At 40.6% G+C, this 21,303-nt stretch overlaps 1 protein-coding gene across 1 annotated transcript in view; it reads left to right on the forward strand.

The window, feature by feature from the left end:
• Positions 1-21,080, forward strand: part of LOC126650602 (mucin-5B) — a 44,035-nt gene extending 22,955 nt beyond the window's left edge. The window contains exons 21-47 of the mRNA XM_050335588.1: positions 547-657; positions 1,416-1,595; positions 1,998-2,234; positions 3,639-3,795; positions 4,011-4,139; positions 4,563-4,647; positions 4,847-4,884; positions 5,934-6,089; positions 7,373-7,465; positions 8,156-8,397; positions 8,902-9,079; positions 9,370-9,620; positions 10,033-10,216; positions 10,772-10,964; positions 11,617-11,795; positions 12,304-12,373; positions 12,525-12,646; positions 13,040-13,071; positions 13,486-13,663; positions 14,651-14,755; positions 15,394-15,434; positions 16,047-16,169; positions 16,972-17,067; positions 18,331-18,459; positions 19,362-19,401; positions 20,033-20,156; positions 20,717-21,080. Coding sequence (XP_050191545.1) covers positions 547-657; positions 1,416-1,595; positions 1,998-2,234; positions 3,639-3,795; positions 4,011-4,139; positions 4,563-4,647; positions 4,847-4,884; positions 5,934-6,089; positions 7,373-7,465; positions 8,156-8,397; positions 8,902-9,079; positions 9,370-9,620; positions 10,033-10,216; positions 10,772-10,964; positions 11,617-11,795; positions 12,304-12,373; positions 12,525-12,646; positions 13,040-13,071; positions 13,486-13,663; positions 14,651-14,755; positions 15,394-15,434; positions 16,047-16,169; positions 16,972-17,067; positions 18,331-18,459; positions 19,362-19,401; positions 20,033-20,156; positions 20,717-20,891 — 3,648 coding nt within the window. The 3' untranslated portion in view covers positions 20,892-21,080. The remainder of the gene's footprint in view (positions 1-546; positions 658-1,415; positions 1,596-1,997; positions 2,235-3,638; positions 3,796-4,010; positions 4,140-4,562; positions 4,648-4,846; positions 4,885-5,933; positions 6,090-7,372; positions 7,466-8,155; positions 8,398-8,901; positions 9,080-9,369; positions 9,621-10,032; positions 10,217-10,771; positions 10,965-11,616; positions 11,796-12,303; positions 12,374-12,524; positions 12,647-13,039; positions 13,072-13,485; positions 13,664-14,650; positions 14,756-15,393; positions 15,435-16,046; positions 16,170-16,971; positions 17,068-18,330; positions 18,460-19,361; positions 19,402-20,032; positions 20,157-20,716) is intronic.
• The last annotated feature ends 223 nt before the right edge of the window (positions 21,081-21,303 follow it).

Raw genomic sequence — 21,303 nt, forward strand, 5'->3', positions numbered from 1 at the left:
AGAGGGCACTGTGTGATCCCAAAAGATTAACTCCTGGATTGGACAGCCCTTTCCCAATATTATTCCAGCATTTGCAAAGGAAAGGAATTAGTGTGGTGTTGAAAAGTCTTTCTCTCAGCCATCCAAGACTGACATTATTTTTATTGTGATAGAAGCATGCAGAGGTTAAGGTGTGAGCCTCATGTATAATAATTTCATGTAATGAGACAGTACTCAGTGAGATATTTTGTCATCCCCAAATTACAGTTGGTTTTGTTAATTAAAAAAAAACCAACAAACTTTCTTCTTTTTGATTGGGCAGGACTGCTGCTATGAAAAACTCATTTTTTCCCTTAGTTTTTCTTTTCGAAAATCCTGGTCAAGTGTGAACCTGCCACTAGGTCAGCTTTCACTGCATTCTTCTAAAATTTGCAGTTTTGATGAATAAAGAAGTGACAAAATAATAGAAGTCAAACTAGAGTGTCATGCACTTAGGGCTCCTGAAAATGTTTATGACTGGAGTAGTTGCCTGAAAAGATCTAATAGAACATTATCTATTTTTCTAAGGATTTTTGCCCCAATAACATGGATGCTGGCACCTTCCGGATTGTAATTCAGAACAACGCCTGTGGAGAGTCACGGTCCATCTGCTCCCTAAAGATCACATTGATTTTTGAGGTTTGTCTAGAATAGATTATAACCAAGGAGTTGTAGTCTTGATTTTGTAGCAATTAGTGTATCATCCCCTTATATTCCTTCACAGTTGCCTCTAGAGAGTACCTATGGAAGTCAAACAGCCAGAAAGCAGAGGCAGGCAAGCTGGGAAAGGTTTAGATGTTTGGTGTTAACAGAGACACTGAACACTTCTGCAGGTGAGGGGATAGATACAAGGAGTCCACAGCGCTCTATGTGTGTGCATCTGTCTGTGTGTATTTGTATCTGTCACATTAGTGGTCTAGGAGTGATGGTGAAGTTTTTAGAGGAGCACGTTTCTGTACCATGCTCTGAGCATAGGGCAGAGTTTCTTCCCTCCAGCTCAGGCTTAGCATTTCCTCAAAATGTGCACTAAAGAGATTTCTCCCATAGTGGGGAGTAAGGGGATGCTGAAGAAAGGCAGTGAAACAAAGCAGTGTGGCAAGGGGTGTTCTGGCATGCCCAGTTGCCTGTGTGCTCAGGAGCTGCTGTGCCAGCAGAATAGATTTCTTCTAGAATGAGGACAGTTCATGTGTCCGTGAGGTAAGAGTTGTCATGCAAGGGCAGACGTTTCCCTTCAAACTCAGTGGGTCTTGTCTGTGGCTCACATGTCTGGCAGCAAACCACAACGTGGTGCAAAGACTACAGAAAAATAAGGCAAAGAACACGAGGCAGAATACCAGTGCTGTTACACTAAGTTTTTACTGTATTTCCTTCCATGCAATGTATCTGTTCATTTGTAGAGCAGCGAAATAAGGCTCTTGGAAGGAAGAATTCAGGAGATAGCTACTGATCCAGGAGCTGAGAAAAATTACAAAGTGGACCTCAGAGGAGGTTATATTGTGATTGAAACAAACCAAGGGATGAACTTCATGTGGGACCAGAAGACTACTGTTGTTGTTCATGTGGCACCATCTTTCCAGGTAGGTATGGGATGGACCGAGAGTTATGATTTCAAACTCAAAGTTCCACATCCAGAACTGGAGTCCCAATTTGAAAAGCGGTGTTCGGAAAAGAGTTTGGTTTAGTTTTCAAGAAGAAGCAGCAAGCAGGTCATAATTTATGTTTTATTTCATTGTTCAGTCAGTATGAAACACTCAAAATATTTGGAAAAAAGTAAAAGTAAAGCCAAACACTTTACAGTATTGGCAACACACTAATACTGTTCTTGCCAGTTAAGTTCAGCTTTTTCTAGGCTGTTTTTGATGTCTGTTTCGAAACTTGCAGCTATATTGCCTTGACCTGTTCTATAGTTTATTTCTGTCAAAAAGTGGGCTGCACTCAAAATAACCAAGCCATTTACTACGCCTACACAAACTTCCCAGGGAAAAGTCTGTGGTCTTTGTGGGGATTTTGACGGCCGCTCAAGGAATGATTTCACAACCAGAGGGCAGTCCATGGAGATGAGCATCCAGGAATTTGGAAACAGCTGGAAAATAACAAGCACCTGCTCAAATATAAACATGACAGACCCGTGTGCTGATCAGCCTTTCAAGTCTGCCTTGGGACAGAAGCACTGTAGCATCATTAAGAGTAACATCTTTGAAGCCTGTCACAGTAAGGTAATCCTGTTCTGTCATCCTCAGTAGTTCCCCACTAGGTATTTGTTGCTAATTGGCAGTACATTTGCATGAATATTCTTACTATAAAGGGCTACTACACAGAATCCTCGAGTACAAGGGCTACCTTAGTCAGAACCTCACTTGACAGCTATGCCAGTTAAATCCTGTAGCACAGTATTTTATATATATTAATATATATTACGAGGAAACAGCAGTAACTGTTTTGAGTAACTGAAGATAAAGAGGATTATACTTGGCCACCAGAATTAAAAATTTAGATAGCTGTTTTTAAAACCTAGAGATAAGTTGGTGTAAGTCTGTTTGTGTGGTGATCCTTATAGAACCATAGAATATTCTGAGTTTGAAGGGACCCATCAAGTCAAACTCCTGGCCCTGCCCAGGACACCCAAAGAATCACTCCATGTGCCTGAGAGTGTTGTCCAAATGCTTCTTGAACTTGGTGCTTGGTGCTGTGACCACTCCTCTGGGGAGCCTGTTTCAGTGCTCAACCACCCTCTGGGTGAAAAATCTTTTCCTGGTATCCAACCTAAACCTCCCCCCCTTCAGCTTCATGCTGCTTCTTCTAACCCCGTCACTGATCACGGGAGTGAAGAGATCAGTACCTACCCCTCCACTGCCCCTCACCAGGAAGCTGAAAACTGCAATGAGGTATCCCCTCAGTCTCCTCTTCAGTCTGAACAAACCAAGGGACCTCAGGAGCTCCTCATAAGGCTTCCCCTCCAGACCTTTCACCATCCTCGTGGCTCTCCTTTGGATGCTCTCTAATAGCTTAATGTCTTTTTTTCATTGTGGTGCCCAAAACTGCATACTGTACTTGAGGAAGTTCATTCAAGTTATCTAAAGAGATTAATTATTTGGTTTATTTCAGACACAAATTGAATTAATCTAAATAGAAACAAGGGTACTAATTATTAATTAGAATGTGTATACAAAGCTTCAGTGCACTTTAATAAGCCATTTTAAAAACAAACTGGGCTTAATTTCCTTGGTTAGTTTATGTTAACACAGGTTAAAACACAAGAGACATGAAATTCAGTGGAAATAGAATTTCCTTTTATACTCACTTTACCAGGTAGAGAATGCACACTATATGGTTGGGCTAAGCCAAAGCAAGGTAGTTCAGTCCCACAGAAATCACACTGGAAAGACATATTGAGGATAAGTGACAGTATTACACACATGAGAATGAGAAGAATTAGAGTCCAATTCCACCAGGCAGGTGAAAATAGAAAACTACCTGTTGTAAAATATCATAGCTCCTTCATGACAATCCCAGTCTGTCACAAACCTCCAGTGCATGACAGAAATTCAGAACCTTTTCCCTCATTAAAACACAGTGCAGCCAATACACCTGTGGTGACAGATCTGCTGCTATTTTGATAGGTGAACCCAATACCATATTATGAATCTTGTGTTTCTGACTTCTGTGGCTGTGACAGCGTGGGAGACTGTGAGTGCTTCTGTACCTCAGTTGCTGCTTATTCAAGAAGCTGTAGCAGAGCTGGTGTCTGTATAAACTGGAGAACACCTGCCATTTGCCGTAAGTATTGCACTGAAAATGCACATAGAAAAGCAGTGCTCCATGTGCTTAGGAGCACAGGAGATAAAGAAGAGCAGAACAGTGACATTGCCATGCGTGTGTGACTAAACAAGTTTTTCAATCTTGTTTATCTTATTTAAATCTTTTAAGCAAGATTTAAAAATAACCCCCATCCAGTGCCTGAGACCTACAGGTGTTTTATTCTTCTGTTCCAGCTGTGTTCTGTGATTATTACAATCCACCTGACAAACATGAATGGTTCTATAAACCCTGTGGAGCCCCTTGTCTAAGGACCTGCAGGAACCCACAAGAGAAATGTGGGAACTTGCTGTATAGTCTAGAAGGTAATTCTTCCTTTAATGCAGTTTTTAACAGCTACTAGTCTGCTTTTAAATGTCTTAAGCATCAGGTGACTGAAAGGTTATCCCATTTGCCCCAGAAGCTCACTGACCATGCCTTACCTAGGCTAATTCTCCATGTGATGGTACCATTCATAGCATAATTTACCTGTTACCTTTAAATATGGGGAGGAATAAGAAGCCATTCAATATAAATTTGCAAAGAATAATTCTCTGTTGACAGAGTTAATTAAAACTTTTGGGAGAGAGAAAAAGGAGGAATGAAAAGATAACTGGTAGTAAAAAGAACATTCATACTGGAATCACATTCATTTTTGAAAGAAATCTCTATCTGATAGAGGTATTTATGTTTTTTCCTGTATCTGTGTAAGGCAGACTAAGAATGCTTTGCTTACTTTCACCTTCCAGGCTGTTACCCAGAATGTAGTCCTGACAAGCCATATTTTGATGAGGAGAGCAGGGAGTGTGTCTCCCTCCCCAACTGCACTTCATGGTAGGTCAGTTGATGGAGAGAAAGGTAGAATAGGACTGGAAAGAATAAGCTAGGCAATGTTTTGTGACTGATCATAGGTGGGACAATTATTATTAAACCCTTCAGGAGCAGGTTCTTATGTAAAAGTATGTTGCAGACATTGCTATACCATATACTGATTCAAGTCAATAAAACAAGTCTTCTTTTCTCTTTTCTTCAGTGATCCTGTAGAGAAACTATGTACTGAAGACTCCAAAGGTAACTCTTCCCCACCTTCACCATGCATTGAGTGATGATAGGACTGAAACACCCAGTATCATATATTACTGCAAGCATATTGGTAATAGGAATCCAGATAGGTAGTTTAATAGGTGGTTGCACAGCAGTACAGATATACTTTGATGCAGAAAGATATATTTTGACCTCAAGAATTGTCTAAAGGATAGTTAGAGGGAAGAAGGAGAGAGGTATGACATGTGGGATTCATTCTATCCATGTAAATAACACTTTTTCCACTTTTACACCTCCTTGGTGGTCAGTGAAAACAGACACTAGTCTGTAGCAGGCCATTCATGGTACCTGTTTAAATGAGTACTTTTAGAACAGGACATATCTCGTAGAAGTCCTGTCCATTAATTTCACAAAATGAGCCAAGACAGCTATCTTATGAAGATACATTTGTGTGCCTAAAGGATACACTTGAAGTATGATATTAGTTCAGTCCCATATCTGGGAGAAACCACATCCCAAAATGCAGAGTGACACAGCAAACACCACATTTTCAGGTTTGCAGTAATAGATATATTTCTTTTGGTTCCTGAACATACATTCTCCAAAATCTGTAGAGCTTCTAATGTATTTAAATGAAACTGTTTATCACTGCATGCTTCTCATAAGTGGGTGGAAACAGCTGTGCAACACCTTCTGAGCCAGTGTTTTGTCACTCAGCAAGGCAGTAATCCCACTCACATTCCCTGCCAAAAGGGAATTCACCTGTATTCCCTGTGGGGTTAGGGCAATACCAGTTCTGATTCTTTCAGCAACCAGTTATTCCTCTATGCAAGCTGACTCCAAGAAACACCAGCAACCATAAAAATCCAATCCACTTTAAAATAAATAAGACAGATTACCAGTGCAGCTTCTTAAGTAGAAACTGAGAAAGTTTTCCAGCCAGGTAACTCATGTTTGATGTTGTGAATTTCAGAAGTATAAACACAGAGTTTGGTTTTCTATTCATTTGTGTTTATATTGCACAATATTGCATATTGTCCTCTGTTACCGTGGTATTTGCTCTTTTGGTGCCTCAGTTTGCCTTTGCTGTTACAATGGAAAGACCTACACGTTAAATGAAACTGTGTACAGCTACGTGTATGGGACGGAGTGCAGTGAAGCTGTTTGTGGCCCTAATGGAGAGATCATTAAAACACTTAGGACATGCAGAACACCATCTACACCAGCACAAGGTACTGGATCTCTTAAGAAGTTTGGTGCTGATTCTGTGGAAGTCTGCAATGGTAGTAAGATCTATCCATCTTGGGAAAAGACTCCTACTGCGTGTCTAGGATAAGCTAAGAATTTAAGACTACTGAAGCTTCAAAAATGAGGGATCAGAGCTTGTGGATCTTGTAGTGAGGACCAAAAGTGTAATTTTTATAGAGTCTTACTAACCTTACTGTCAGTGAGGTAAAGAGAGAATAGAGAGATTCAGCCGTTTTTCTGTACAGCTTTTACAATAATTTTGGGCATATCATAGTTGACACCGGTGGTGTTAGTCTCAATATTTCATACACCTAAACATTGTTTTTCTCCTTCTTATCACCAATATCACACTATGGTCCCTATTGTACTGTTTTCTTCATTGGAATAAGTGAGTCTCAAATGGGTCACTGGAACATGAAAATAAAGCTGGCTGGCAGTTATTTCCCTTTCCAAAAGATAAATTGCAGAGTGAAGAGACTGTGAAAGAGCAGAAAACAGGAAGTAAAAAGAGAGGAAAAAAAAGTGGAAATTTTGTCTCGTGATTATGGCAAATAAAATAAGTGGCCAAAAAAAAGGTGTATAATGCTGGTAGCAAGTTATGCAAAGACTACAAGGAAAATTAAAAGTTAGCATCTCCACTCACATGACTGGAAGGACTAAAGACTTGACAGTGACCCTGTGTGTTTGCTATTTGCAAAGTGTTAACAAATGGAATAAGAAGTATGATGAAGCAGTAGGTAGGAAAAGACTACTAAAAGCAGAGTGTAGGTGTAGGTGGCATAGTAAAATGTCTGTATGATCTGTCTGTATTTAAACCAACAGTCTCTTTGCAACAAGGCTTAGAAAAGCCAAATGGAGTGCCAGCTGGAAAGCACCTCTGCAAAGTCAGGTGAAGTACTGAAGCATTAGAAACCTTAAACTGGAATGAATGAGTGACAGTAGAAGGGGAGGTTATTGTATTTTATGCATGTGTATATATATACATATATATATGTATATATATGTATATATATGTATAAAAAACTCCCTACAAGGGGGCATGTGTGTGTATTATTATAGCACCACACTGTGTAATAGAGAGAGTGTATATAAATACAGAGAGGGTGGTTTTTGTGTATACATGTACAGAATGTAGTGGGGGTAAAAAAAAGATTATGTTTTCCTTTTTTTTTTTTTTTTTGTGGTTGTAAAGAATGTAATAGATGTCTTAGGGATTGAAAGGAGAGTATCAGAGCATTTGAACATTAATTGATTTCATTTCCTGCAGAAACACATATGCAGACTGTAACATCTGCACCTCCATTGCCAGTGGTAGCCACTCCCTGCTTCTGCAACGACAATGGGCAGTTGATACAAATGGGTGAGAAACCATGCACATTTTTGTTCTGCACCATTGATGTGGAAAGATGTACTGTTAGATAAAGATGCTTCAGCAGGGGCTCATTCTGCCTGCTGCAGTCAAACATTAGCAGAAGTTGTTGCATCTTTAAACTGTAACTAACAGCTTCAGAACTACAACTCTCTCACGTTCAATAACTTTGTTGGGGTTTGAATATCCCTGCTGTAAGGAAACTTACAGCAGACGCTAATGTCAGAAGAGACCTGAATCCCAAACTGATGAACACAAGCTTGTAGCTCACAGTAATATTCCAAAACCAGGGAAGGAAAGACTGTTCTTCATCTATTAGTAGCTCCTGATCCACTTATTCTGTTTATGAAGACCCCAGGTGCACTCTGTGATGTCTTGAGTATTCTCTCCTTTTGTATGCATTTTCAACTCCTGCTAATGTACTAAAGAGCAGAATTTCAGATTAGCCACTTGTGGCCCTTCCTCAGCCTTTGCCATTTGGATGAATTGAGCTCCAGTTTAGTCACTAAATTCAAGGTGCTGCAGACAGACAGTCACACCTGAACATGGCTGTTGGGTAGAGGCAGACCCAGACAGTTAAATGCAGGGCTAAGTACAGAGCTGATCTGTGATGCATAGGCTTTGGGAATGAGACATTTCATGTACAGTCTGGTGCTAATTTGTTGGGTTTTGGCCTTGCAGGAGAAAATGTTTCTCTGCCCGTGAATACATCGGATCGTTGTGCTTATTCTGTCTGCAATAAATTGTGTCAGATTGAATTAATTTGGGCAGAGTGTAAAACTGGTCATGCTGAGACCCTCAAGAGCTGTGATCCAGATTCTGAAACCTGTCCACCAGCATCTACTCCCAGTGCAACAAACCAAGTTCCTTCTTCCACAAGGGCTCCTGTGAGCGATTGTCTTGCACTCATTCCTCCCAGAAAGGTGAGAGACTTGGAAGAAGTCCAAGTGTTTCATCACTCATCATACATGCATTGTCTGCAGCCAAGATTTGGTGTTCTCCTCTGATGCTGGTATCCACCACTACAGCTGGACTATACATGTGGCAGAATTAGATGATTTAGAATTATACCAGAAACCCCCACTGAGAGAATAAGTTGAAGATTTCTCTGTTCACCTGAAACGTCTAAATGATGTGGGCAGAGCTTCCCAAGCTGAACAAAGACTAGGAGATCACATCTGGACATATTCCATGACCAGAAGTGGTCAGGACCTTAATATTTAGTCCTATACAAAAAGTAGATATCAAGGCTCTGTTAATTGCTTATGTTTCGTATTGCCTGGTTTCGAGACACAGAGTAGGCACCAACTCTTGCCATGCTAGACAATTAACTGAATAGAACACAGTTGCTGTGTGTGATTTTAAAGATTTTGTTACATTATTTTACTCTATGCCTCTCCTTTTTTTTTTCCCCAATCCATCCATAGTTTAATGAAACATGGAATTTTGGACACTGCCAGACTGCCACTTGCCTGGGAGAAGGAAACAATATCAAACTGTCCAGCATGACTTGCCCTCCTCAGCAGCTGAAAATCTGTGTCAATGGTTTCCCGTTCACGAAACACTACGATGAAACTGGGTGCTGTGAAGTCTTTGAGTGTCAGTGTAAGTGGCAGAAGAATTCCTGAAATTGATGTTATGTATCCAAGAAGGATAAGTCTGTGTGGTCAACATCTATATTATATTCATATTATTTCAGTAGGTTACAATGGAACAGAAATGCCATCTAAAACATCGGCTGTTAAAAGTGGATAGGAATATGCTTGTTAGGCTAGTCTTTCTTTATGAAACTGGTTATTTTGGCTCTCACTGGAAGCGAGTAAAAGAGTTAAATCCAGCTTGTACTTGCAGGAAGCTTATAAGCCAAATTTGAAGACTGTCACTCTGTCTTCCAGGTATTTGTAGTGGATGGGGAAATGAGCATTACGTGACTTTTGATGGAACATATTATCATTTTAAAGAAAATTGCACCTATGTCCTTGTGAAGTCAACTCATCCTGACTCTCACAATTTCTGGATTCACATAGACAACTACTACTGTGGTGCCATTGATGGAGCAATTTGTTCAATGTCCCTTATCATTTTTCACTCCAACTCTACTGTTATTCTGACACAAGCAATGGAGCATGGAAAAATAACAAACTTGGTAAAGTATTGTATTAAAACAAATGTTCAATATTATTTTGCTGTAGTTGCTGCCAAATGTCCTACCATGACAAAGGATGAAGCTTGTAAAATAACGGAATGGGTAGGAAATGTAATTGCATCGTTTTCTCTCTCTCTTTTTTGCTTAGTATCAACAAAAATTTTTATATTCTAAAAATCCAGGAAATTATGACATAACTGAAAATTGTGGGTTTTATCCTGATATGAGCATTCAAATATGAATTATGACATATTAAAAAGAATCTTAGAAACTGCTTAAATGACGGTCTTTGAAAGAGTTAGGTGGACCTAAGATCCGAATTTGTACTGCTCTGCTTTCAAGTTGCACAGATCATTAACCTTACTTAACAGAAGAGTATTCACAGAGACCTTTTTGTTTCTCTTCTTTTTAGGTTTTGTTTAACAATAAAAAAGTTGTTCCAGACATTTCCAAGAATGGTATCAGGATAAGCAGTTCTGGACTTTATGCCATAATCGAAATACCTGAATTAGAGGTTTATGTCTCCTACAGTCAACTTGCATTTTACATAAAACTCCCTTATGGAAAGTTTTATAATAATACCATGGGACTATGTGGTGAGTGTCCTCATCAGCTGACAATAATCAGTGCAATAAATTTTCCTCCTTCTTTCACTCATCCCCTTATAAACATCTATAAATGCTTGCAACTCCATTGATTTCTATTTTTCACAAATTGTAATAAATTTATCACTATTTAGGGGAAAGACACTGTCAGGAGATAGAGTTTTAAGCCACATCCTTTCATTCTGTTTGCAGTCTGTTGGTGAATGGAGGCAGACTTTTTCTAAGCCCTTGCTCTTGAACATATATATTCCATATGGGAACATAAAAAAGTCTGGACAGTCCTATCCTAGACAGAGCCATCTCAGTTGATTTGGCCACTGGGAGAAATGTATCAACCAACATGCCAATTCTGGTTTTCATGAGTAACTGGCAAACTGTTTCTTCTAGCCTTCTCTTCCTATGAAAAGTTTTTGTGAACTTATCCAGGATCCCACATGTTGTTAACTTCCCACAAGGAGATGAACTTCCCTCCAAATGTTCTCTAAAAACAGCTTCATCGGCATCAGCTGACCTTGAATTTTCACTTTGCTTTGATATTACTACCAGGTACTTGCACCAACCAGAAGTCTGATGATGCTATGAAGAGGAATGGTAAAGTTACTGAATCCTTCAAAGACATGGCATTAGATTGGAAAGCACCATATCCTACCAACAGATACTGCAATCCAGGTGTCTCAGAACCAACTATGATTGAGTATCACCAGCATTGTGAGCCTTCTAATCTGTGTAAAATCATCTGGTAAGACAACTCCTGAAGGTATAAGAAGAAAAAGTCCACAAGATAATTTAGTGTTTTACTACATAGCTTGGGTGAACTGATTATAGGATATGATGAAAATATGAAGTCTTGCATACCTTGGGAAACTGAGCAGTGAACTGATGTGTGAGTGTTCCTGAGACTGGCAGATATTTTTCAGCTGCATCATCAAAATCAGTCCTCCCTTAATAGTGTCTGCCACTTGGCACTCCCTCTGCCTGTCAGTTCTGGACAAGCCAGCAAGGAGCTAGCTATGATTCACTATCTGAAAGCTCTGAATGTTACAGAACAGAGTCAAAATATAGTGAGCATGTGTGTCTGTTTGTAAAATAATTTTCTGCTTTAAAACAGGATGTATAAACATGCTAATATGAAAATGTCAGCATACAGATTTATAGCTATGAGCTGTGCAGGAGCCTTTGCAGGTTGCAGTCTAACATAGAAGTGCTTGCTTTCAAAGCATTGTAAAGAATGGGAGGTAAAGCTCATTCTTATTTAAGCTGTGTGGGCATATTGCCTACGAGAGCCATTTGTAGTTGTATCTTTACCTTGAGGCTTTGCCTGGGTGTGGAGGGTTTGGTTCTTGAATTCTTTCTTGAAAGCCACCCAAGGTCTGTCTCCTTGCTTTGTGAAGGACCCTGACTGAGTGCCACGGCGTGGTCCCCCCCCAGCCCTACTATGAGGCGTGTGTGGCCAGTGGGTGCTCAGAAGAGCAGCCCAGCACCGAGTGCCAGAGCATGCAGACGTACGCAGCCTTGTGCGGGCTCCACGGGGTCTGCGTGGACTGGAGGAGGCAGGCGAATGGCCAGTGTGGTAAGGCCGGATGGTGAAGCAAGTCTGGTCTGTTTCTCACCTACGTGCTTGTTTATATTCCTCCACATCATCGGGCTTCAATCTTTTCTGAGCTGCTCTGGACCTGGGAAAAAAGCAGGAACAATTAAAAAGGTTGTTCCAGTCCAGAACTGATGCAAAACAATGGGGAAACAAGCCCGTGTTCTCTCCTGAGTAGCTCAGCCGGGTGCGGTGTGTTTCCTAAAGCTTCGGCACTAGATGGCAACACACCGCTTCTGTCTGCGTGCTTTGCCCTGCTCAGGGGACCCCGCGATTCGGGGGTGAGCACTGTTAGTACTACTATAGCTAGAGCTTGCTGAATCCATTGGCCACTCTTGCCGAAGCTGCAGGGACTCCCTCCCGGGCAGGAGCCTGGGCTGTGAGGACCCACGAGATGTGGGCTGTGATAGCGCGGGTGCTTTGCCCGCTGTGCATTGGAGGGTACACGTGGGTCTGGACTTCTTAACCTATGTGTTGCAATGCTCCACAGAGGCCATCTGTCCTCGGGATCAGGTGTACAAGCCATGCGGTGAAGCAAGAAGAAAAACTTGCTTCAGCAGGTGGGTCATTTCCTAAGGCATTTTTCAAGTCCATGATGTGAAAATTGCCGGGGAAATTTGAAGTTCACATTCCCATGGGATTTAGGTGTCTGATTGCCCTGGGCTACATTTCTGCCTCTCATTCATTCCTGTTTATATTCTAATTGTGCAGAGAAGTCGTTAGGGACACCCTTCCCTCCCCAAAAAACACATCAGTGTTTGTTGAGGGATGCTACTGTCCTGATGGGAAAACTCTGCTGAATGATCATGATGGCATTTGTGCTTCTGTTTGTGGTAAGCAATAATTTAAATGGTGTGATGGGAAGGCAGAGGAGGGGTTGGGGGCTGGGTAAGAGCCTGACTAGAAGTGCACATTAAGGGGGATATTTTGGGTACAGAGGAAATGGGGGAGACCTTGATACTGACTCTTTCTAGTTAGGCTGGAAGCATTTCAGATTGATAGTTTCTGTCATGTTCTTATGCAGAATGTGCAACTTTCAAAAGAACAAAGGGGAGAATGGTTTTTTGGGAAGATTTTTTTGGGTATACAGCCTGTGACTTTCCACTCTGGATTCCTCTTTGTGGTTGTTTCTCAGATTTCAAGACTTTCCTTCTATTCCTTCTTCCTGCTTCTCTTGTTTTCCCCAGTTCAGTTGCCATTAAAGTAACATGTAATTCATTTTATAGGCTGCACTGCACAAGATGGGTCAGTGAAACAGGTAAGAGAAAGGAAAATACTGTCTTTATACTATATCTGGGTTCTGTGACCTCCTGTAAAAATGGCTGCATGAGTTGTTTCTTTTAATTCTAAGCTTAAAAAACAGTGAACTGCAAAGACACTAGGAACAAAACCAGCAGATTTTATTAACTGTAGAAGTTTTTTAATCATTTGAGGCACAGAAGCAGAAATAGCAGTTTGTGGGAATTGGTTTCTTGGTAGAACTACCAGGCTTCTCTTCTGGAAACACATAAACTAGCAAAGGAAGGTGGCAAGTAATAGCATTTTTTCTTACTGTTCCTTTCTCCTCCCTCTGGAATTTGAACTCAGCCCTACACTGTCTTGCAGCAGGCATTCATTGATATAATATTTCCAGTTTTTGCTCTCTGAACTGCAATCCTTATTGTTTTCATAGCCTAGAGAGGCTTGGGAGCATGACTGTCAATACTGTACTTGTGATGAAGCCACCTTGAATATCTCTTGCTTCCCCCGCCCTTGTGCTAAATCTCCACCCATCAACTGCACAAAAGAGGGCTTTGTACGCAAAATAAAACCACGTCTGGATGACCCATGCTGCATGGAGACTGTCTGTGGTGAGTAGATAATTCATATGTCAAAATGTGGCATCATGCCTTCAGCAGTTGTCCTTGACTGAGATCTGGTATCCCAAGGATACCAGATTCAAATAAACACACTGAAGTGGTCATTTCTTCTATCTACGTGCCAGGAGCTCTTGCTATCAGAACAGAACTCCTCTGGTCCAACTTGTACTCTAAATTAGTGCCATGACCTGACAGATACTTACATTGGAATATCCCCCTGGATCATTTGGACCACCTGCTTCACAGGATCCTCTGGCTCTTGTCCTTCTGAGATGAGAGGGTGATCCTTTCACAGAGACCACTCCAGTAAGGGAGGATAGGTTCATCTTTCAGACTCCACTAAGGCTTCCTGTGGACATTCCTGATATATGTTTGCCCTCACCTTTGCATTTTCATCCTCCCAGTCCCAAATGCCCACCACAACACAGGACTAGTCTGCTCCTAATGCTGACCATTCCCAGCAGCTATACCAAGATGCAGGACAAGGGATCCTGGCAATGGTAGTGGGATGTTTTTTCTGTTCCTCATCCCTTCAGCCTACCAGGAAGAGGTCCATTAGGCTCCTTGGATGCCTTAAGGGAGCAGTGGACATTGTCAAGGTCCTTTGCCTTGCATGTCCCAACCTTTGCATCTTTGGCTCTCATCCACTGCCTCTTTATTTTTTCACTCTCAGACTCATTTATCTTTACTCCAAGTTGTTTCCCTGTCACTTGTCTAAGTGTGTTTAGTTTTTTTAGAGATGACATTCAGTGGGGGAAGAGAAGCAGGAACAAGGGCCATAAATACATATCCCAGGAAGAGCTTTACAGTGGAGAAAAATTAGAGATACTTCACCTGAACATGTCTCAAACTCCAAAAATGTGTGATACAAGAATCATCCATCTATTTCTACACAATTTCTTGGATGTTCAAGCTTTGTCTGCAAATAATGCTGCTGGATGGGATGCTTTGGCTTAGTTTATCTGTTATCTATTGCAGAATGTGATATAAAAACCTGCATTATCAACAAAACAGGATGTGACTTAGGTTTCCAACCAGTGGTTGCTATATCTGAGGATGGTTGTTGTCCTATCTTCTCCTGTAGTAAGTAGCTTGTTTCTTGAAGGTGTTTTATTTATTCCTTGAATTATTTCATTTTTTGCTGAATGAGGTAAAATCATAAGCGATAGCCTCTTCCCTTCCCTATCAGCCTTTACAAGTGGTGATTTTTTTTTTTCCTTTTTCTTTTGGAGTTGGAGTAACTGGTGTAGGTTCTCCGTAGCCAGTATTCAGTGAGTGTAAGCTATTGATCAGATAATGAATGATGGCTAAATTGAACCCATCCAGAAGCTCTGCTCTAAGTTATATTTCTAGATTCACATATGAGCCAGTTTCCCACTGGCTTTGTTACCAGGAAGGTGGTTAACAATGAAGAAAAGGTCAAGTAATTTCAAGTGTGGGTAAAAAACCCATGAGGTAAATAGATTTTACCTTATGGAAAATTCCAGGATATAGAATTACCTTCCACTTCATGCATAACATCTAAGCAGATGTGGACTTCTGAATAATATGTGGGCTTCTGAATAACAATTAGCACCATGTACTATATACTTTTTTCCCCTTTGTGTGGGCTATTGAGTTCTGCTCTTTGACTTCTCTGAATCACTTGCAATTCAGAGATGACTATAGTAACTATTTGCATCGTTTCTAGCACATCCTTTTCATTTTGTTTGTTCTTACAGTACCAAAAGGTGTATGTGTTTCTGAAGGAGTTGAATTTAAGGTAGGTCTTCTTCCAGATGCCTCTTTTCACAAGTTAATGCTGCCTGGGTCAGAATTTTCTGAAGTTGCTATTGCCAATACTTATACAAAAAGCAGGATTATGGCCTGGCATTTTTCCCTGCCAATAGTCTTATGTACTATTGGAAATGGGCATTGGACCAGATAACCTGCAGAAGTCCTTTCCAACCCCAAGCCATCTGTGATTCTGTGATAGGTTACTGAATAGGTAATGCTAGAGACCAGTAACTTGCTTACTAAATGAGATCTTACCTATGTTTTAGAGTCAATAGGTCAGAATTATGATTGAATACAAATTTTAAACTTCATTGAATGTTGAAAGATTAATTTCTATGTCAAACTGAGCAAAAGTAGATGCACGGAATTTATGAAATAACTCATTTGACGTCATTGATGCACTTGGAGGTGTCAGCCTTGTCTTCATTTTGTGATATCGATTGTGAGTTTTTAGAGATCTGGAAATATTCATTTCAGGAAGTTCTTCCAAAAATAAACCTCATAAGCATTAATTTTTTGATAGTCCAAGGGAATGTTTATTCTAGAACCCTCTGAATTCTTTTCATGGCCTGCCTTCTCTCTCGCCCTATATTTCCAGCCAGGAGCAATAGTGCCTAAAAACTCTTGTGAGAACTGTGTGTGCACAGATGAGCAGGATCTCGTGACACAGACCAACCTCATCCAGTGTCTTCCTGTGAAATGCCAAACCACCTGCCAGCAGGTCAGCACCTCCTTGACCAAAAACAATGGCTATAGAGGGGATATACTCTGAAACCAGCATAGTGTAGCTGCTTTCTCACTGCAAGATAGACTCTTTATTATTTTATTTTTATTTTATTTTTTTAAAATTTTTTTTGTATTTTGTATTTTTCCAGACAGTTCTTAGTACTTGTGAGCTGAGAGTACTCTGCCACTTCTCAGTATTTGTGAGAATCAGCACAAAACCAGCTCAGTCTATTACTGAATATAAACAGTGGTTGCTTTTTCATTCATGTCCAGATAAGACCAGACCCACGACCAGTGTTACAAATGGACAAAACCTTTCTTTGTCCTTTACCCTGAAGCCAGCCACACCCACACCCACACCCACACCCACTGAGAGACCAATGGATACCTAAAACACAGGGGAGGGAATCTTAACATGTCTGACAGCAATAGTTCTTGTGGATAATGATATCAGACCAAGCACTGGTGGCAGAGTAATCATACACTGAATTAATGTTTAAGTAATCATATGCTGAATTAATATATCTCACCTTTTGTGTTAGCCAGAAGAAGCATAGCCAATGAGAGAGTCTTCATGGTAACTGAAGTGTCCAGTAGTCACTGCTCAATAGGGGAGAAAAATTACCAGCTTTGCTTGTCAGGCTTAAAGTGGTTCCAACAGTTTTCTAAAGACAACAAAGATGAAACCAGGAGATTGGCTCATTTCCTCTGCCATCTTCAGTGTAGCTCTGATCCAAAGATGCTTCATGACTATGACATCAGTTAACATAGTTTAAATGGAAACTTTATTTCCACAGGGCTTTCGCTATGTGGAAGAGAAGGGTCAGTGCTGCAGCCAGTGCCAGCAAGTGGCATGTGTGGCAAATTTTCCATTTGGCAATGTGACCATTGAGGTAAGCACTCCCTTGCTCTGCACACAAGACTGAACTACCAAAAAGACCTCAGCACTTTTTCACCCAGTGTCATGCATTTAAGGCTGGGAGGATCTCTAGGAGATGTAAAAATATCTGTGTTTCCAAAGTAAAGGTAGATGTTTATGTAGCTGCTCTCTGCTGTGTGCATCTCACAGGCATTAGTGTGTTGAAAATTATATATCTTGGGTAGGAATGGAAATCATGTTCCTTCCCTCCCCACCTCCTTTATCCTGACATGGAATAGCAAGAAAGAATTTGGAAGGAATGATGACATCGTGTAATAGTGCTCTTGCAGAGATACATGAGCAGGCTTCAAATGATAGTGCTCTAATCTGGAAAGAGTTTTATTTTCCTTCCCTGAACATACAGGGGTAAATAGTGTGAGCAAGCTCATATGGCTGAACTACCACTAGTTCTGAATTTGCTGAGGCAGAAATTAAGTGACATAGCTGCTGCAGTGTAGTGTGACTTGGTATCACCCTGAGGTAATACACCATGTCTTGTGAGTGTAGAGTTGTGTAGTCATGAACCAAGCCTTTAAAGGATGGACTTGCTGATCCTGGAGGTCTTTTCCACCTTTAATGATTCTATGATTCCATGGTTCCAGCTCTTTGGTTTTATTACAGTCTGCTACTCCTGTGAATGGTTAATGATGTTGGTTCAACCAGTGACTATTGTCTTGCATGCTATTGCTTTCTCTGGTAGCTCTTCTGCATATTTTCTATTTCAGCGTTTTATTGTTTGATAATTAATCTTGCAAACTAGATTCTCCTGCTCCAATATACAATTTTTATCTTTCCATAAAGAGGCTTTGCTGTTACCCATTAACCTCTGTTGCAAAGACTTATGTCCTTTTTCACACTTTTTTGTTTTCTTCCATCTACTAAAAGAGGAAACTATTCAAACCTTTTAAAAGGGTTGGTTTTATTTTTGTGTATATTTTAACCCACAGACATTAAGACACATACCTTCTGGCATTTCTGCTTATACCTCTATGCTCATTCTGCTACCAGCTTCTCATTCTTTCCTCCTGGGTGGCCACAGAAGGGATTTTGCAGAGGCTGGGGGGAGGGAGAGCTTGGTACGGAATTTAAAGATGTGAGCTGCAGATATCTCAGCCCTTTCAGAGGAATATGAACAACCCAGTCCCTCTGCCAGTTCATTGGTTGTGTTACTGTCGCAGTATTCTATTTCTATCGCTTTATTACATTGGCATGTGTGGTTTTTTTCCTGTTTTATCAGGTTGGAAAGAGTTATAAAGATCCATATGATAACTGTACTCAGTACACGTGCACTGAATCAGCGGGCCAGTTTTCCTTGACTAGTACAGTAAAAGTCTGCCTACCATTTGAAGAAGCAAACTGTGTGCCAGTAAGTATTTTACAGCCAGAAAAAGACTTCAGGTGTGAGCCATAATGCTGCTGGCCTGGGAGTTATCTTTACTGTTTTGAATGAGTTGCTTTAGTATTTCTTGATCTTTCTGAGCTGATCATCCTTGTTTGAAGGAAATGTGCTTTTTCAGCCTGAATGAAGTGTGCCATGGCAGTGAAACAAACAAACCCACACAGTTCACATTGCTGTGGGATAAGCACTGGAACTTGAAAGAGAAGGCTATTAGGGCAATAGCAAGGTGGCATTTTTCATCACTTGAGAAACATCAGTGTTACAAAATGCAATTGAACAAATGGTAACTCACCATAGATCCTTGGGGGTCTGATGAACACGAGTGTCTTCTGATATGTAGTGTATCATTAAGCTAAGAAGTGGAACGTGAATGAGCAAGGGGTATCATTCACAGCCTGGTTTTCATCTATTAGTGGTTTTCAGTAACTTTCAGAAGCATTTTTGGACTTCACAGCAGATCTGAAAATCAAAGCATGGACAAAAACAGCCATGTACTTGAATTAGCTTTGGTGTAGGATCTGTGTAGGCCAGGCTGTTCAATTCCAGGAGCAGCTGTTATTCTCTGGGGCTGGGGTTCTTAAGCTGCCTTCAATAAGACCTGCATAAGGTCAGGCCAGGACATCTAACCTGGCTTATAGGAGGGTATATAGTTTTAAGAAAATTTAAGAAAACCTTCCTTGCTGGATGGTTTGTTTTGGTTTGGTTTAGGATTTTTTAAGCAGTTTTATATGTAATTGGTACACAAATAGGTCTGATGAGAGATCTGCATTGATTAGAGATAAGGGAATATAATGGAACTCTCATAATTGCTACTCTCTCCTTAACAATACCTGCATCTTACCTAACTGTTCTGGTTACTTTCAATACAGGGGACAGTTGATGTGACTTCAGATGGCTGTTGTAAGACGTGTGAGTGCATTAAATCACTGATTCTCTATTCCAATACTGTTTGGTTCTTTCTGCTTGTAGTCCTGTTTCTGCATGCTCTGAGAGCCTGCAGTTTCCACAGACTAGAAGATAGTTTTACAGCAGCAGAACTGGTTTTTACCTCACAGATGACTAAAAATGTGCCACATTCTTTCAGTGGGGACATTCATTTTTTTTAATCTCCTTTGAAAAATACTCTTGATACAAAAATTTGTAGAAAATATTTTTTGTGTTATTCCATTGGAAAATTGCATAGAAAGGAAGGTTTTTTTTTTCTGTAGCATCCATTCAGAAATCTTAGGTTGCAATAGAGTCACAAATGTAATTTATAGCAATTTTAGTAAAACCTGAACCCTTCATGTCTCCTTTAGATCTTGGTTCAACAGTATCTTTGCATGATAAAGCTAGTCCATAACTGGAAAAGTACCTGGACCAGCGGGAAGTTGTTTTACTCAATTCCTGCCTCTTTGCACTCTCAGTTGTGGTTTCAGTTATGCATTTGAACTGTAAAAAGTTTTACTAGGATGATTTACCCCTGGTTTACTAGCAGATACCTTTCAAAACATTTATTCCCCAGTCTGAGAAGGTCTAACAGAAGTGTTCTTCTGCTCAGGTACCGACCTGCCGCACAAATGCAAACGCAACGTGAAAGAGCAGTACATCGTGCATGACAACTGTAAATCAGCTGCTCCAGTCCCAGTGCCCTTTTGTGAAGGGATGTGCAGTACCTATTCTGTGTAAGTAGGAAACCTTTCTGTATCCTCTCCCATGGCTGGTCTTCCTGGGTTCTTGTCACCAGTGGGCTGCAACTTCCTGCTTTTTAAAAGGACCTGGTTGGGAAACTGAGAGTGCAGAACAGCAGCCATTAGCAATGTCTTTAGTGTGATAGGAGGGCCTTATCTTAGCTAGGAAAACAGGTCCTTCTGGAAAGACATCAGCTAAATTTATTAAACATGCTCTTAAATATGTCCTTGTGTGGTTTTTGAACAGCTGTGGTGTTTAGTGAAGTTTTTTCCTGCCCTGTGTTCTCTGCATGAGTTGTTCTCTTCTGTCTTGCCAAAATAAGCCTAATCCCAAATCCACTAAAGTTACTGGGATTTTCCCCATTGGTGTCAGAGGATCTGGCCCTGCATAGCCAGTGGCATCCTGAGGAAAGGCTGTTATGAATAAGCAGAAAAATAGATGGGAAAGTTTGTTCCTCTGCTCCTTAGAAGTGCTTCTATTTGGAGCAGCAAATATGGATCACTTTGGGAAGATAACAGGCAACATACTGATGTGAAAAACCTAATTTCTGTAGGTATTCCTTGGAGACCAATGAAATGGAACACAAATGCATTTGCTGCCATGAAAAAAGAAGTCACAAAGTGAAGGTGGAACTGGTTTGCTCTAAGCATAAGACGGTCCAGTTCACATATGTGTATGTAGATGAATGCGGATGTGTGGAAACAAAATGCCCAAAGAGGATAACATGAGTGTAAACGAAAGGAAACATTTCGTCTCTCATTTACTCCTTCCCTAGCGAGTGAGTAGTTTAGAAAACTGCTGTGAGTAACCTTCAAATGACCATACTAGAGCTTTTCCTTTCTGGTATTATATGCAGTTATGAAAATTAGCTAAGATTTTACTCTAAATGTTTGTAGAATAAACTGCATTTCAAAGAGGACTTGTTCTCCTGTTTCAGTGATGCTGCTAATGGGGCAAAGTGGCTAATATCTTTAATCCCACACTGGTGTATAAACTAAGGTTATTGCCAGACACTCTCAAGACAGTGATGCCTTTCGAAAGGCCTGCCTGAAGAAAGTGCACATTGTAATACCATAACCACATTTATCACTTCATTTCCCCTAGAAGAGAAACAGCAATCACTTCCACAGCTGCAGTTCA

The sequence above is a fragment of the Myiozetetes cayanensis genome, unplaced genomic scaffold (assembly GCF_022539395.1).
Source record: "Myiozetetes cayanensis isolate MyiCay16 unplaced genomic scaffold, myiCay2020 scf6-25, whole genome shotgun sequence".
NCBI lineage: Eukaryota > Metazoa > Chordata > Aves > Passeriformes > Tyrannidae > Myiozetetes > Myiozetetes cayanensis.